Source organism: Typopeltis vanoorti, chromosome 1, assembly GCF_054136105.1.
Source record: "Typopeltis vanoorti isolate ZY-2024b chromosome 1, IOZ_Tvanoo_1.0, whole genome shotgun sequence".
Taxonomy (NCBI): Eukaryota; Metazoa; Arthropoda; class Arachnida; order Uropygi; family Thelyphonidae; genus Typopeltis; species Typopeltis vanoorti.
This window is the reverse complement of record NC_143549.1, coordinates 78,834,917-78,854,113: the sequence shown is the minus strand read 5'-3', so window position 1 is coordinate 78,854,113 and position 19,197 is coordinate 78,834,917. Positions and strand designations below refer to the sequence as shown.

Sequence of the window (19,197 nt, the reverse complement as noted above, 5' to 3'; positions counted from 1 at the left end):
GAGGGAGTGATTTTATTCTGACTTGTAATGTAGTTTTTAATAGTGTATTTCATTATTGGTGATAACCATAAGTCAGAGTGTAGACATAGGATCTCTTTCATTTAAAGACCATGAACATGTTTTACATAAGGAGTACCCTCTCTTGAACATATGACCCTGACAGCATCACTTGCATATCACTATACAGGTAAATGTTGTTATGCACATTCTCGAGAATCACCGTGTATATCGAAAACGCATAAAACAGGATACTTACAACATGGGAAAATAGATGTTGCACTTTCAAACAGGTGAGACTCTTATCTTTCAAGATTAATTTCATCAAAAGTGCACTTATTTTTCATACATATTAAGGCATAAGAGTAGTAAATAAAATATTCAGTATGTATGAAACAAATAACAATTTAAGTAGTTCTTTATTTTCGAGATTAATACATTGTAACCACATCTTAATCACATCTTCTTTAGCTGAAATTGAAGGCTCATAAGAGGTGAAGGCTGCTTTTTAAAAATCTCTCATGGAAACCTGACTTACAGCTTTCACCTTTTGATTGCAGACATTCCTGGTAGCATTTTAGAACTCCCTATTTTTGAACACTACTCCATGACAAGGAAGAAAATTTTTTCTCCCTTGTCATGGAGTCGTGTTCTTTCAAGAGATTCATGGCATTGTCTCTCAGCTTAAAAGCTTGTGACATAACCTTCATTATGAGAATTTTCAGAGGCTCAACCTCCAAAGGACTTGAATCAGAGTCCTTACTGATGTGCTTTCCATAGCCAGAAGATCTTCATTGCTTGGGGCACAGAAGTTATTTACAGATAATACTGCATAGACCATTAAGGCAATAGTGACACAAAATGGATACTGAGTACAGCTGATGGATGGGTGAAACAAGGCCCATGTGCAGAAGTTTCTACAACCTTGGATAGGAAACAGCAATAGTTCCTATGCACCAAAATGAAGCCGCATAGATAATGAAAGCATGTATAACAAGAGTTATAGTTTGATTCCATCCAGACATGATTAGATAGAGTAAAATGTGGTAGGTTAATTAACTAGTCAAGAAGCCTTCTTATGTATTAGCTTTGGGTTTGTTTCCATGTGCTATCTAGTGGGCAGCATATGGAATCACTTTACTGTCATATCCTTGAATGGAGGAGGTGTGAACTTCCTATTTAATTAGTGTGTTAAACATGTCCCTGATAAGTGTCATCCATTGCTGCATGTAAGACGGGAAAGGCAGAAACTGGAAACTGCTCTGTAGACCATACAAAATGCATTTATAAAATTTACTTATAATTCCAATTTTTCCATTTAACCAGAATGGAAGAACATCAGCATGAAGTTGAAATGCTTTTAATGACATGAATTCTGAAGAAGATATAGAAAAGATTTTTAGATTGTGGTTTTTCAAAACTAACCTGCTGAATTATTGAATATCAACACAACTCTATTCAATAAATGACTCCAAACAGACCCTGAATATCACTAACAGCACTGAAGCACTAAAAATCTCAAACTGCCACTCAGTCCTCACTAAATAGTATAATTAGCAAGCGGAGACCTGAGCATATAGTGTGTTTAAAATCAGATTTTTTTACTGTTCTTAATGATATAAAAGATTTTTTCTGTATATTGAAATAATTATTATATTTATGCTTTATTATGTATTATTTAACAGGAGAGGCTAAACAAAAGTGAGCGACAGCGATTTAGAGAAGAAGCAGAAATGTTAAAAGGGCTTCAACACCCAAATATTGTTCGATTCTATGATTACTGGGAAGTCAGCACAGCAAAGCGAAAGTACTATGGTATTGATAACAGAACTAATGACCTCTGGTACTCTGAAGACGTAAGTGTGTGTGTAGAAAAAATAAATAAAAATAATATAGCAGTTGTAGTTTGACTAGAATTTATCAAGTTTTTCACTTGGTTAGGAAGTAAATGATATTGGACAAGAAAGCATATTCTTGTTTTTATCCTTTACCAGATTGTATATGGAGGCAGATGACTTCACATCAAATTACCATGGTATCCCATAATATACAGCACTTCCTTTTGGATGTATATCTTGTCATGCATGCCATTCAGAGCAGTATTGATCTTTACTAAGGTTTCATCTGTGGAAGCTAGACCTTTGAAGTTACTTAACTGTTAAATCATTTGTAACAGTTGTATTTCTATATACAAATAGGAAAATAGTGTACAACCATATTTTTAAGATACTCTAGATCAGTGTTTCTCAACGTGGGGCAATTAGAAAATGTACATGTACGTATTTATATTATACTTTTTCAGAACTTGGTTGACTATTATGCTGGGGGGGGGGGCATCAAAATCTTTGAGACGTTGAAGTGGGGCATGATCCAAAAAATGTTGAGAAACACTACTCTAGATGAAAGTTAGTTGCAACATTTTTTTTTTTTTTTTTTTTTTTTGTTTGGTCAGAATATAAATTATACTTAACAAAAAATCATATACTTGTTTTTATGCAAGCATGAACAAACAAAAGTGTGCACATAAAGTAAGTTCATGACCAGTTTGCCTGTATATCAGTTGCTAACTGAAAAAAAAGACGTGTCCATTTTATTTTATTTTATTTATTTTTTTTGAAATGGCTTTATTGAAATCTCTTGCTGCTTGATTTAGTTTGAACAATACCACAAATTTGAGAGTGATGGATTAAAAAGGCATTATGTTGTGTAAAATTATTGAAGTAGTTAAACAATGAAAAATTAGCAGCAAAATCAACTTATATACAGTTTTTGGTTGTTCCTGTAAATTTGGCAAAAATGGACGTGTTCCCTTTTTTGCAGTTTACAGTTCTTATGGAGATTGATGACTTCACATTAAATAGCCTTGGTACAGGCCCAGCTGGTGGCGTGTGCAATATACACAGGTGCCGCAGAAGAAAAGGCGCCTAAAAGATCTCAATAAATATGAGATAATAGTTTAAACGAAAAACAAATGGTACAGAATGGTACATATCATTATGAACATACGTCGTCTTCCATTCGGGCCCCTTCAGATCTTCCCAGAAACGAACAAATAAATTCTGAAATTGTATCCTGGACCTAATTATATCATAATTTTTTATTAAAATTTACGAAAATATACCTATAATAGTTCTTCTTTATTTTTTGATGTATCATAAATCAGCTTATGATTAATTGTTGAGTTCCGTGTAAGGGCGTATTCTAATGTTAATCAGATCGAATGCATGTGTCCGGCCCTAAAAGTTGGCTTACTACTGGTAACTCATTCTTCTCGACATTCGAGCCTGTTATATTAGTGGGCTGTTAGGGCAGCGACACAAAATAATTGGCGAATCAGATTTATAACAACAACCTTGAAGAACTCTTTGCAAATTCACTGATTGCATTGAGAATACTATTGACTTTGCCCGTTTCAGTTGCTAAAGGAGAGAGAACATTTTCTAAATTACAATTAATAAAGAACTACCTGCGATCAACTATGAGTCAAGAAAAACTAAATGGTTTGGCACTAATTTCAATAGAAAATAATATTGCCCAGTCTATCAACATTGATGTACTGCGACAGCATTTTGCTAAAATGAAAGCCAGACGAGTCCCTTTTAGCAAAATTAATGTAAAGAATATTTGAATAAATCTCTTACCTTTATATTACTATTTTATGTTATTTTGAAAATTTATATAACTTGAAAAAAATTATATAAGCAGGACTAATCCGTGGGTAACATTATACTGTAAAGTAGTTTTCGTTTGTTTTTCATTTCCTGTTCGTTTTATTCACACTTTATTCAAAAAAAACTTTTTGGGAAGGTGCCAAACATTAATCGCACTCACAAATAAATTACTATACGCTGGTCCTGTCCTAACTTTGACATAATTTAACAGCTACCTTTTATTTAGATTATTTTGAAATAATGTGGTGATACACCATTTTCCTGCTTGTATATGAAAATATAGCTTTTACAATTGATTTAGCTCTTAGTGTCTCCAAGCATCTAACTCTCACTAGGGAGATTGCATTAAAAGTAAAAACTATGTAGTTAGTAAGTGATCCTTCCTATAATGTGTGGCAATATACCACAAGAGGTATTCTGTGCATTATGAGACATTAAGGCAGTTTTGATACGATGTGAAGTCATCTGACAAAAGTAACTTCACCACTTGGCTATAAGTAGCCAAGTGGTGAAGTTACTTTTGGTTATTAAAAAAAACCATAATTTTTTCATGGTCTTAATTGACCTTGCATTATTTTTATTTTATTTTTGTTATATTTATCCTGTACACAAGAACTTGAGAGACCTATAAGCATATCAATGCCATGTATAGAGTGCAGATGAGGACTTGAGGTAGAAGTTTTTTGCAGGTTGTAGTTGTTTGGGAATACTTCATGAGGAAGGCTGTCCCAGAGGTGGATGGAATAAAAGAGGAAGAGGAGAAGCAGATTCAGTGTGTTTGCAATTGCACAGTAAAAGGATGCTGGGCAGCTGCTGCTCTTATATTAACAGGTGCAACAGAAAATGGAGAAATAATAGTTGCCAATTTACTGGAGCAGTAACCATAGAAATAAGTGTAGAATACACACAGTGCTGAAAAAACCTATGTATGAGATAGAAGCTGAAGTGAATTTGCAGTTAAGCTGATTGATCATCAATGAGCCTAATTGCTTGTCTCTGGGCAGAGTCAAGGACTTTAAGAGAAGTCTTAGTTGTACCACCCCAAACATGGGAGCAGTATTCTAAACATGGGCAGATTTGGGATTTGTATATAGTTAAGAGTTAGTTGGGTGTAAAATATCCTCTTGAATGAAAGAGAATGCCTAGTTTTTTTGGATGCTGAGGAGGCTATCGATGCGATTTGTTATGGCAGGAGAGAGTGGAGGTTAATGTTATGGCAAGTAGAGAGATCTTATCTGGTGATTTGTGTATTACTGAAGGTAAGGGTTGGGTTGAGATCTCTTTTGTGAGAATAAAGGCAAGACTGTTTTGATGGCATTGAACATGACAAGGTTGTTCTTACCTATTGAAGGATAGTATGTACATCAATGAGTAGGATGAATGGAGAGTACTATAGTCTGCAAAGATGTGGATAGGATTAGTGGTGATTGTGAGTAGATCATTTATGAACAGAAGAAAGAGAGTAGATGATAGGACAGAACCTTGAGGCACTCCAGCATTGATGATGATGAAGCTCAAAGAGATGGAGCTATCTACCATGGCTCACAGGAAATGACCAGAGAGAAACCTGGCTACACATTATGGAGGATGGCAGTTTCTTATGCAGGCCACAATACCCCCCTCCCCGACACACACACACAATTGAAAGCTTTGGAAATAGCAAGAGCACAAGTTTTTCCAAACCTTTTCATGCCACATGTTCAGTGGTGGGTGATGTAAGGTATGAGGTCAGCTGTGGATGGCATATTCTGTTCTGGTGGTTGCTGATTAAGTAGTGGAGGAGTTGGCTATGGATGACTTTCTTCATTATTTTCGAGAGGACTAAGGTGAAGGCAATTGGTCATTAGTTTGATGATAGACTTCTATCCCTTTTTGGGGAATAGGATGGATATGAGATTGCCTCCGTCCATGCATAGGAATAAGTACCTTCATCATCATCAAATTCCTTCCATGTACCCTCAAGGAGTGTATAGGATATGATAGTACTACATGAAAAATTTACATCGTTACTAACTTCCTATCTACAATTTTCCTCCAAATCAGTCTGTTACTTGTCACGACTCCAACATTATCAGATCTTATATTTCTATTGTCTAAGGCACTTTGTACCGTATCAATCCACCTATATCTTGGTCTTCCACTGAGTCGTTTTTCTGCCAACCTGGCAGAGAACACTTGTTTTGCTAATCTTTCCTCGCCCATTCTGTTTAAGTGACCATACCACCTGAGATTAGCTCTGCTAACGCATTCCTGGATGCTGACAATGTCAAGTTCTTTCCTAATATCCTCGTTTTTAATATGATATTGCCATTTATGCCATCTGTTCATGCCTATAATCTTTCTCAGGACTTTCATATCTGCGGTCTCTAGTCTTTGGTCAAGTGTTTTACTTCTGACTCAGCTTTCAGATCCACAAGTTAAAATTGGTTTGAACACTGTCTTGTATACGGCTAATTTAGTGATTTGGCTAATTTCTCTCTTATTCCATATGAATTTATTCAGTTGACTTTCTACCATACCAGCTTTGTTGATTCTGTTGTCTATTTCCATATTTAATTTACCATCTTCAGTTAAAATCGTGCCTAAGTAGTTGAAATGTTTCACTTGTTCCACAGGTTCCCCGTTCACAACACAGTTTACATTTTCAACAATTCTACTTATTTTCATTGTCTTTGTCTTTTTAATGCTGACCTTCATACCATATCTATTACAACAGTTACTCAGTTTAGTCAGGGAATCTTGCAAACTTGTAGCGGATTTATTTAGAAGTATAACATCGTCTGCATAAAGCAAAGAGCTGACATTAACATCTCCAATTCTGATATCATGTTTAATACCACTTTCCTTCATAATGTGATCCACATAGATAATGAATAACAGAGGGGATAATGTACATCCTTGTCTCACACCAGATTTAACATTAAACCATCTTCCTGTACTTCCTTCAATTCTAACTGCTGACTTTCAACTCAAATAAAGACTAAGTATTTCTTGATATAATGCCCCTTTGACACCATATAACTGTAGTGTATTGAATAGCTTCTTTCTTGGCACCGTGTTATATGCCTTTTCCAGATTGACAAAACTTAAATACAGATCTTTGTTATATTCCCATGCTTTCTCAACTATTTGTCGTAAAGTGAAGATCTGATCCTGACAGCCCGTATTTGGCCTTAATCCAGCTTGTTCTTCACCAAACTTTTCTCTCACAATTCTTCTCAACCGTTTCTCAAGTATACTTGCATAGATCTTGCCAGGAACACTCAGTAGGGAAATACCTCTGTAATTCTCACATTCAGTTTTATTTTCCTTTTTATATATGGGTACTATTAGAGCTCTACTCCAATCATCGGGAATTCGTCCCTCTGTCCAGGCTTTCTGAACTATGCAGTGCAACCACTGTAAGACTCTTATACCACCATACTTCAGCATTTCTGGTTGAATATCATCTACTCCTGCTGCCTTTCCACATTTCAAGCCTTTGATGGCTTTTTCTACTTCAAGTATGGATATGTATTCCTGACTGTATGTCTGTTGAGTGTTTTTTACCAGTGTGTTATACTGCTTTCATTTAGCAATTTTTCGAAGTAATTACTCCATACTTCAAGGATACCTTTTTCTCCTATTTTCACCTTTATCATCTCTAAATGCTTTTACAGCACTCTTTCCTCCATTTCTAACCCTCTTCAACAACCTCCAGAATATCTTATCACCTTCTTGATATTTATTTTCTATGTCCTTGCCAAAGTCCTCCCATGACTTTTGTTTAGCTAGTTTTACACAGTGTTTAGCTTTCTTACATTTGCCTCTGTATTCTCTAAGAGCACAAGTTGACTTATTTGCCAGGAACTTTTGATATGCTTTCTTCTTTTCCTTCACTACCTCTTTAACTTCCTGTGTCCACAATGGAGTTCTAATTTCTTCTATCCTTGCAGACAACCTCACCACATGCCTCTCTAGCTGAATCAATCAGGGTTTTCTTCAAAGCTTGCCACTGAATCTCCAAGGTTTGGTTCCTGTTCTCAAACTCTCATTTTTTCTTCAATAATCTCTGTGTATTTTAGTCTACGGTTCACATCTGAGAGCTGCTCAACTTTTATTCACTTTAAAACTTTCTTACATGTTATTTTTTTCAATATGAAATTCAATTTTATCCTGCTCAAGACTAAATAGTGATTGCTTCCAATTTCAAATCCTCCATACACCCTGGTGTCCTGCACCAGGGAGAAAACATCATTATCAACAATAACATAGTCAATGAGACTTTTCTTATGGAATAAGTACCAGATATGTATAATAAATTATAGAGACGATGCAGGACAGATGTTAGCTTTGGAGCACAATGTTTGAGAACAATTGGAGAGATGACATCAGGACCAGAAGACTTTTTAGTGTCCAAGATATTTAGTAGTTTTCTATTTCTTTTTATCAAAAAATTACAGTAGGCATTAGTGTTGGATTCTGGTATGGTAGGAGGATTAAAATGTGTAGTCACTTCAGATGAATTTAGGCCGTATTAACATTTTATAGCTATTCTGTGTTATGAATAATGAACTGTGTAATTAACTTTTTTAAATTTAATTTTCACTTATCATTTCCAGAGGCATTAATTGTAAATACAGTCATACACTGTGAAACATAATATTTGAACCACAGACATCTTGGAAGCAAACATATAGCTCTGAAAACAAACAATCAAAGCATAAAATAAAAATTTCACTGCTTAGTCTGTGGCTTTAATCACAACTTCAAGTTTACTATTACTAACCTTTCCTTACCTTATATCGGCAACATTGTTTGTCAAATTAAATCCATTAGACCTGTAAAGGAAAGAATGATATATGGGTTTTCAATGCTGAATTCTCTCATTTGTCCATAGGAGTGAATTATTTGTGTATGTTTTGATTCCGAACCATGGAATGATGTGATATAGATCTGGTGCATTTAGAAATTTGAAAGATTCATTTTTTTATGTTTACCTAGTATGCAAATAAGCTTGGTTATTTAATGAAAGTTGCATTTTTCACCAAGTCTAAGATATTTGCAATATATAAAACTGCTACATAAAATGTTTATTAAAATTATCATATAAGTTTTACTTATTTTTAATATACTGTATAATAAATGTATGCTTAATAAAGTGTTATATAATGTGGTGTTATTCCAAAAACATTATCACAGTATGAAGGCAAAACGTCAGTAAATCATTTTTTCATTGTCTTTGTCTTTTTATTGCTCATTTTTATACCATATATTTCAGTGGTGGCAAACCTTTTTATGTGCGCATGCCAAAAGATTACAAATCGAGTTGTGACGTGCCAGTGTGTGCCAAAAATTTGTAAATCAAGTTGCTGATGTGCCGGGCAGTTTTTAATAGAGGAAAAATTAATAGAAAATTAATTAATTTATTATATATATATATAATATTTTATAATTTTATAAATAATATTTATATATAAATTTATAATATTATTCAGTGTAAAACTGATTATTGTATAGTTAAATTGATTTTAATAATATTGGTTTGAAAAAAAAAACAGTAGTTTATTTTTTTTTTCAAAAAAAATAGTGAGAAAAATATTTATGCATTTTAACTCACAATAGATGTCAGCTGAGCAGGGTAAGCAGCAGAAGGATGTCAACTTGTCAGTGAAATGCTTATCTTTTTTACTCGAATATAACTTGCCCTCGCATATAACTCGCACCCTTGATTTTATTTGACAAAAAAAGACATTAAAAAGTTTTGCTTATGCCTCGCACACGAAAAATGTTTAAACATTGGAAATACTTTTATTGGGATTATATTGATCAAGTGCATATAATAACAACTAAGTTATACCAACTAGTTTCACCAACTAAGTCTGTTGGCATCTTCAGGGTACATAACTGATGTACGGCACTAAAAAGTAAAAAACTGTTACAAACTATAATCAACCGATTCCAATTATATTAAACAAAGAACAGAGCGCGTACAATACATTCATAGAGCGTGGATGATAAAACTTGTTATTTAGGAACGTTCTATAGTTGGCACTATAATTCAGTTCTGGCGAGTTGAAGGATCTGATAAGGGTCTTCCAGATCACGGGCAAGATTAGTCCTTGGTTTCTGTTAAAGTTTTGTATACAGCGGGCAACTGTTGTGGCATCCTTAAAAATTCGGGAGCGGAAGTCCTCATGCATGTAAGGAATTGTGCTTCTATCCCACTCTATGGTATGGTTCGTTCTTGAGAAATGAAAAGCTAACCCCGATTTTTCTTCTCTGTTATTATTGACGTCACCTATGTGTTCTTTTTGCCTAATTTCAGGCTCCTTGAAGTTTGGCCGATGTAAATCAAGCCGCACGAGCATGGTATGTTATAAACTCCAGCATATTTGGAGAAAGGATAGCTATCTTTTGGAGATCTTAGGAATTGTCTAATCGTTTCTGTGGGTTTAAAGGCCATTCTTATTTTATGTGGTCTAAGGAGTCTAGCAATCTTATTGGAAATTGTCCCTAAGTATGGAATGACGATGGTAGAAATATAATGTACATCATCTTGTTATCTTTGTCAGGGTTCAGAGAAAAGTATCTTGTGGACGAGTCTTAGAGGAAATCCATTCATGGTAAGGTTGGTGGATATCAGGGATAGTTCTTCCTGGAGGTCTTGTTGATCTGTTGTAAGGAGAGAGGCACAGTTCTTCAACATATGTACAATACTAAGTTTCTGAGTAAACAATGTCTTGTGTTGGTAGGTTTGCGGTAAACTGAGAGGTTGATACCACCATTCGGAAGCTTCTTGATTAAAGTGTCCAGAAATATCATTTCTGGACATTTTAATTAAGAAGCTTCCAAATGGTGGTATCAACCTCTCAGTTTATCACAAACCTACCAATACAGGATGTTGTTTACATTTCACTTCCTCACACCACATTTGTCAGAAACTGAAGAACCGTGCCTCTCTCCTTACAGCAGATCAACAAGACCTCCAGGAAGAACTATCCCTGATATCCACCAACCCTACCATGAATGGATTTCCTCGAAGACTTGTCCGCAAGATACTTTTCTCTGAACCCCGACAAAGACAACAAGATGATGTACATTATATTTCTACCATCGTCATTCCATACTTAGGGACAATTTCCAATAAGATTGCTAGACTCCTTAGACCACATAAAATAAGAGTGGCCTTTAAACCCACAGAAACGATTAGATAATTCTTAAGATCTCCAAAAGATAGCCATCCTTTCTCCAAATATGCTGGAGTTTATAACATACCATGCTCGTGCGGCTTGATTTACATCGGCCAAACTTCAAGGAGCCTTGAAATTAGGCAAAAAGAACACATAGGTGACGTCAATAATAACAGAGAAGAAAAATCGGGGTTAGCTTTTCATTTCTCAAGAACGAACCATACCATAGAGTGGGATAGAAGCACAATTCCTTACATGCATGAGGACTTCCGCTCCCGAATTTTTAAGGATGCCACAACAGTTGCCCGCTGTATACACAACCTTAACAGAAACCAAGGACTAATCTTGCCCGTGATCTGGAAGACCCTTATCAGATCCTTCAACTCGCCAGAACTGAATTATAGTGCCAACTATAGAACGTTCCTAAATAACAAGTTTTATCATCCACGCTCTATGAATGTATTGTACGCGCTCTGTTCTTTGTTTATTATAATTGGAATCGGTTGATTATAGTTAGTAACAGTTTTTTACTTTTTAGTGCCGTACATCAGTTATGTACCCTGAAGATGCCAACAGACTTAGTTGGTGAAACTAGTTGGTATAACTTAGTTGTTATTATATGCACTTGATCAATATAATCCCAATAAAAGTATTTCCAGAGCTTTTTGGTCAAGAAAATTAAACGGTTTTTTAAAATGTTTAAACATGTTCACGTTGAGGCGATAGTAATTCGCTCCCCAACAGCCATTATACTGCAGATGCAAGAAAAACGTAGTTTTATTGTGCCCTTGAATAAGGTACAGATGCTTATGCAGTCTGTGTAATATATTTCTCAACAAATAGTACAATTAGAGACAGCTGGAGTAAAAACAGTGCTAACTAATGAATCACATGTCCCCTCTCTCAGAAACTATGCTGTATAAACTCCAGCGAAACCATATGTTACACCGGAAACACAGTATCTAACTAAAAACTACTGTCCAATTTTTCAGTTATATTAAATAAGTGTTTGTTTGATTGCATTTGAAATTCTCCATGTCGTTATGACAGATCACAATGACTAACTTCAAATAAAATTCTACTACGAATTGAAACATGCCATATAATGCTTGTGTGGATTCCCTTGCCAGCTGAAACACAAACAGGCAGCAATAAAAAACTAACCTTTTGATTTTGATTTGTAGTGCAATGTATATCTTGTGCTACAAATTTTTAGCTTTAATTCTGGGGAAAAAAATGAGAATTATATTCGAATAAATATGGTATTATCACATACAAACTTCCAATATTTATATATGAAAAGTATGTAATTTAATAAATAAAAATATATGAATCTCTCAATTTTAAACACTAGTTCCAACAATAATTAATATTTAGAATTTAAAAACACATCACTTAAGCGGCAATTAAAATTTATTGAAGAAGTTAAACTTAGTTTCTTTTATTACAACTGAGCTTTTGAAAGTTTTAGTTATGATAGTGAGAATTTTGTTGCTGTTTTCTGTCCGGTAGCTTTTTAATTCTGGGATGAATTGAAGTGATAGCCAAATGGAGACAGTCAGAAAGTTGCAGGCGATTTCTCTGTTTCGTTATAAGCACAATCATGGAGAAAAATACAGTTTCACCTGTATTTGTGGTGGAAAAACGAAGAAGAAATCTCATTGCTATTTCATGTAAATTTGGATATTTTCATTTCTCAATTCTTATCCAGAATTTCGAATCACTCAAAAATTAAAAGTACTTTCTAGTCCTTTGTCCAAAAGTCGAAGGATTCCTTCATGGGAAAGGGCTGTCTCTTTGTGTTCACATATTTTGTGAACACAAATATGTGAACCCAACAAAGGGGTTCACATATTTTGCTTCCGGGGATCCACTTGAAGATGTTTGGGGACAACATCTTCAAGTGGGCTGCAACAACGTCTGATACTGCATTGTGTGCATGGAAATCATCTGCTTCCATAATATAATCTGAGTACAACTGAAACATTTCATTATTTTTCTTAAAATCATATTAAGTCAGAATTTGAGTTTCTTTTTGAATGATTCGACCTTGTTCCAAGCATTAAATTTTGTTTTATCCGGACTTTGAAGTTTTAATTCAACTCGTTTATATAAGAAAATATATCGCTGAGATATGTCAGCCTGGCTACCCATTTCTTATCCTAGAAATAATGGGACATGTCACTTTTCTTATTAACTAGAAATAGCTCAGCTTCTTTTCAGAGTTCATATAACCTCTCGTGAGCTTCACCGCAGGACAGCCAACGAACTTCCGAATGTTGAAAGATTTCGATGTCTGAAAATTCCCAATCACTCATGAATACTTCCATGTTTAAAAATACGCTGCTTCGTCAGTGACATTTCCTACATAGATATTATTTAGGTGTTTTGGGTCTGAACTTTTTGTTACATTCACGATATTATATTCTCCTCAGAATATTTCCACTATAAAATATTTATTAATGAAAAATGACAAATTTCAGAAGAACATCTCATGGACAGGTATAATTGATTCCAGAGCCTGGTGGTTGAGAAACCCGGATCTACAATGAGTCGACTGAGGCAAAGGAAAATTGTATTTGTTCACAGCCCACTGTAGGAAGATGCCCCACAGATATGACAGATACAACCACCATATTACTCTTAATATCATATGTTTAGAAGGCGTGTTTTGACAAAGTTGCAGCTGGTGACTTTTCATATGCTAAAAATATTAAAGATAATAAACTTGAGTTAATAAGCTTTTAAATAATGAAAAGTTTGGGCGACTAAACACAGTTCTTTTCTATCAGCTGAGTCATGTTATTATGCCCCTCAGCCAATGACTAGAGGTTCTTTAGCTGCAGTTTTCAGCTGCTGGGCCTCGTTCCTACAGTAGGTTTGTGTTTGTTGGTTAGTTTATTTCGTGTAAAACAAAATTTAATTTGTACATATTGTAACTTTATTAAAAAATTAAAATAATAATCAAATTAAATTGTTAATTAAAAAAAAATGTTGAATAATTTATAAGCATATAAAAGGACCTGTAAATCGTTGACGTGCCATAGGTTCGTCATCTATGATATATTTCATACAGCAGTTATGCAATTTATTCAGGGTATCCTGCAGACTTGCCCTGGATTTATTTAGGAATATAACATCATCTGTATAAAGTAAAGAGCTACGATTAATATCTTCAATGTTGATATCAGGTTTAATACCACTTTCCTTCATAATGTGATCCATATAGATGATGAATAACATAGGAGGTAATGTGTACTAATGTCTCGATTTAACATCAAACCATCTTCCTACCTCCTTTAATTCTAGTTGTTGGCTTACATCACTAGATGTAAGCCAACTTGCTCACATAAGTCCTATTTACACCATATACCTTTTTAATGTTTTGAACAGTTTTTCTCTTGGCATGTTGTCATGCCTTTTCCAGATTTACAAAACTTAAATACAGATCCCATGATTTTGTTGACCATTTGTCTTAAAATGACAATCTGAATTGTGACAACCTGAACAATTGGCCTGAATCATAATGTTCTCTGTTTCCATTCCACAGTTTTTCTTAGCCTTTTCTCAATTATACTTTTATAAATCTAACCAGAACATCCAGTAAGGAAATTCCACTGTTCTCATGTTTAGTTTTATTTCCCTATTTATAGATAGATATGTATTATGAGTGCTCTACTCCATTCATTTAGAATTTGACCCTCTGAGCAGGCTTTCCGAATTATGCTGTGTAGCAACTGTAAAACTTTTATTGCTCGATATTTCAGCATTTCTGGTTGAATGTCATCTACTTTAGCATCTTTCACGTTTCACGTTTTTGATGGCTTTTTTTTACCTCAAGTATTGATGTACACTCTTGACTGCATTCCTATTGAATGTTTTCTACCACAGTGTTATCACTGCTTTTTTTCATTTAGCAGTCTTTCAAAGTAATCACTCTAGACATCTAGAATATCTTTGGTATTCATGTCACATTTATCATCTCTGATTCCCTTTACAGTATTGGAGGCTTGAAGTGGCTTGGAAAAAAGTTCATGTTTGGTGTCTAGAGCAGGGTTTCTGGACTGTGTAAAAAATAGATTAAAAATATAAAACATATATGAAATTGATTAAAAAAAAAATAGAAACAATCTTTTGTCTACCTACAGTAAATGCACTATAGGTTTGCAAATAACCTTTTGTGGATAGGAGCAACATAAAAGAAAAAAATCTAAAACTTCGCTGATGTTGTTCGAGTTTGTTCCAGTAGCAGCACACTTTTCATGTTTGCCTGGTTCCTTGATGAAATTAGTGTGTGGGTGGGGGCTTATTTAGCCAGATGACGCAATCAGCTGGCATGAAAGTGAATTCTGTCATGTTGTACCATTTGTTCAGTATCCGGATAGATACCTTTTAACAGGGTGCATCTCTAGAGGGTGAGGATTAGATCAGAAGCCCACTTACTTCTCTACATTCCTCTGGTGGTGATAAGGCTGTGACTACAAATTATAGACCAATCTATATATCTGGAGTTGTGGTGAAGGTATTAGAGAGATTGGTGAGAAGTAGGATACAGAAATGGGTTGATAACAGCAGTATTCTTTGTGGTTATCAGTATGGGTTTGTTAAAGGGAGATCATGTTAAGGTGACAAATACCTTGGACAGGGGAGATGCATGTACAGTGCTGTATTGGATTTTGCAAAAGATTTTGATAGACTGCCACCTGACAAACTGTTAAATAAATTGAAACAGATGGGACTGGATAACAGACTTTTGAATTGGATCGGTTTCTGGCTGTCAGATAGGTATTATTATTATTAAAAAAAACAAGACCTCATGGAGTCAAAGACTCATCTAGGAATTAGAAATTAGATCAAAGACTCATCTAGGGTATTAGAAAGTTGTATATGACGGTGCAGTATCCTAAAAGAGGAATGTCACTAGTGGTGTGCCACAATGATCAATTTTGGGACCATTGTTGTTCAATTGATATATTAATGATATTGGAATGGGTTTAACTGGTGATATGCAGCTGTTTGCAGATGATGCAAAATTGGGAAGAGCAATGCAGAGTCAAGCAGATGTTATGACCTTACAGGAGAACTTGAATAGATTGCATGAATGGGCAGGTATGTGAAACTGTCAGTGATGGATGCAAAGTATATTCTCAGTGGGGAAACTTGAAAGATCTGCGAGTGGTAGTGGACAAGGACCTGAAATTCAGGGCCACATTGCACAAGTCGTGATGATGTCACATTGGATAATGGCAACAATGCAGAGGATTCTGACATGCAGAAACAAAGAGGTTATGAAGCCATTGTATAAACCCTTGATCAGGCCTCATGAATTATTGTGCACAGATTTAGTCACTGGATTTCGTGGTGATGAGGATATGTTAGAAAGGGTCCAGAGAAGCTTCACAAAGGTGGTCAGTGGTCTTTGAAATGTGGAGTACGAGTGCAGATTGAAAGTAAAAAATTTACTTTCAATTCCCATCAATCACTTATATGCCTCAATCACATTCCCATCCCCCCCCCCCTCCTCCTCCTATTCACATCGTGAATAGGAGGAGGAGGGGGGATGGGAATGTGATTGAGGCATATAAGCTAGTCAGGGGTTGTTATCAGGTTGACATAAAGGAGATTTTTCATAGAATGGGAGAGGGGTGTGGAGCAATTTCTTGAAAGGCAGTCTGGAGTTTTCCTCTCATTTATCCAGCTTGGAACTTTAAGCAACCTCTTCTTATTCATTTCTATTTCAAATCTATATTAAAAATAAAAACCACATCCTTGACAATTCAGCATGATGATTACTAGTATTTTGCTTAGTGATGAATCCCTAACAGAGAACTTTAATTTAGTAGTCCCAATTCCTCATAGACATATTTGAATTATTCATATTTACAGTATATGCAGGTTATTTTACTTAATTATATATATAAATAATCGTCTATCAGACTGTACCAAGTCTCGCACTCTGTTCACATTTGTGCCTGTCATTTTTGTTCTTGGCTTCCCACTTCTGGGGTTGTTGTTCACATCTTAACCTCTACTCCGGTTGTGCTATATAAATGTGCTTGTCCTTTGCCTCCATAAGTTGCTGTAGGGAAAAAAAATGAAATAATTGTCTACCCTTTCTAGATGCATTAGTCATACTTTCAAGCGGTTCATTATCTTCTGCTTATAGAAAGTCAACACACCTACATGCATACATATTGGAATATATGTACATAAAAATTCACCCCATCATCCATCAGAAAAATATGCTGGCCTCAAAATACTAACTCTAGAAGGGGTAGATTGTTTCAAATATTGTCATTGGAACAATGACAATTCTTGCCATATCTGCCTGAACCTGAAAAATAGATAAAATACTATAAGCCTCTGCTCTCTCTCTCCCAGACACACAAGACTAAGCAAAACAATTCCTATCCTCTATATCCAAGGCACATCTGAAAAGACATTCAAGTACCAAATAAATATAAATGTAAATGTCTGCTACACAGTGATGTGTGCAGGGTGTGTGATTAGAGTGGTTGCAAAAGCTATTTTTGAATTTAGGTTAATTAATAATTAACCTAAATTTACCTATATTCACTAAATTATAAATTAACCTAAATAATTAATTATTAGGTTAATTTGTTCTAGTTGTTTTATGAGTGTGATCAAGTTGTTTAGCTTTTAAGAAAAAAAAATGTATATATTGTATTAAAGTAGATATTGTTAGTAAGGTGTTAATGCATAATAGAATAGGTAACCAAGACATCTTTGTTGAGAAAATTTAATCTGTGAGATTTTGTTTGCATGATGACAGAAGCAGACAAAATAGTTACTGATACTTTACAAGGGTGTCATCCCGAGGATATTTCTATGACAGATATGTTAGGCATCGATGTTAAAATAGAGGTTGATAATTGGAAGTATTTAAAATATTGTATAATCACAATATAAATAAGGTTGTGAGATTAGATCAAATATCTGTTCATGTATTATTGTGCAAAGGAGTAATTGACATTGCCTTTGATGAGGCTGTTTAACTCAGCTCTGGGAAAGTCAAGGAATGAAAGAAGGGTAAAATAGTGCAGTTGCATAAAGGAAACTCCAACACTGCATAGCAAGTCATACATCATTCAGTATCTTGGTAGTAGGATAAAGCTATAGGAAAGGTTAATCAATGTCAGAATTTAGCAGCTGAGGGATGGATAAAATTATGATACTGTAAGGGTGAGAGCACATGTATTAGTAACTTTTTGTAATAGTATAATTGCTGAGTTGGTCAGATAAAGAGAAAGATTTTACAATAGTACTTCTTCATTCTGCAAAGCTGTTTGGCAGGATATCACATGGAATTTTGTTACTCAAATTGGAACAAATGGGAATAGATAATACAAGGCTACTGATTTTTGATAGTAGGATGCCTGGTGGACACATACCAAAGAGTAATATGGAGGAGAAAAATCCATGAGAAATCAGGTAACTAGTAGTATAGCACAAGAGTTTCTACTTACCATTATTGTTTAATTTGTACATAAATGATATAGGATTGATTTGAAGAGAGATATTGTTTGCTGATACAAAATTTGGTAGCATAATGATTAAGGCATTGTAGATAGCTTGCAGGATAATTGAAATAAGCTGACAGTAAAGGAAAAAATAATAGATGCTAATAGATTTAATGTGGAAAAGTTTCAAGTTATGCATTTTGGGATTGAAGGATTACAAGTTATATACTGTATTGATGGAATCATACTCTGAAATTGACAAAGCTAGTGATTCATGGGTATTAGCGAATAGGGAGTTGAAGTTAATGCCGTCGCTTGCCCATTTCGTTTGGGTGTGCTGTTGTCGCTTATGCAACCCATGCTACAAAATTCATGCCAATTTAACCATATAATTTCATTTTTTATCGATGTATGAAAGTTTTAAGAGTATATAGCACATCAATGCACATCTTAATTAGTCTGATACAATTAATTGTAGGATAACTTTGAATACTTTAATTTATCAATTGATTGTAACCAAATCTGCACAGAGTGGGGGACAGTGTGTTTGTTTTAAGATACTATATATTAGAAAACAATAATGAAGGAGAATGCTATATTTGGTTGGTATATTTGAATTACTGAAAGTTGTAAAACTTGGAAGAGGAGGACGAAGCTTACCTCCTTCGACTACAATACTGTTTCTCATTGTAAACATGGGCAAAAAAGTTATAAATTTATCGAAAATTATATATTAAAAACATTTGTATATTATATATAAAAATTTGCCTACCACGTCAGTTCACACTTAAAGCACACAAAACAAATGAAACTTGGAAAACAAAAAGAGCAGCTCATGACAAATGACAATGTTCATTTGGATTGGTTGACACAATA

General features: G+C 34.7%; 1 protein-coding gene across 1 annotated transcript in view; it reads left to right on the top strand.

Moving 5' to 3' along the window:
* LOC150110121 (uncharacterized) overlaps positions 1–19,197 on the top strand; it is a 443,476-nt gene that overhangs the window by 51,133 nt on the left and 373,146 nt on the right. The window contains 2 exon segments of the mRNA XM_090397974.1: positions 1,683–1,808; positions 1,810–1,853. Coding sequence (XP_090254100.1) covers positions 1,683–1,808; positions 1,810–1,853 — 170 coding nt within the window.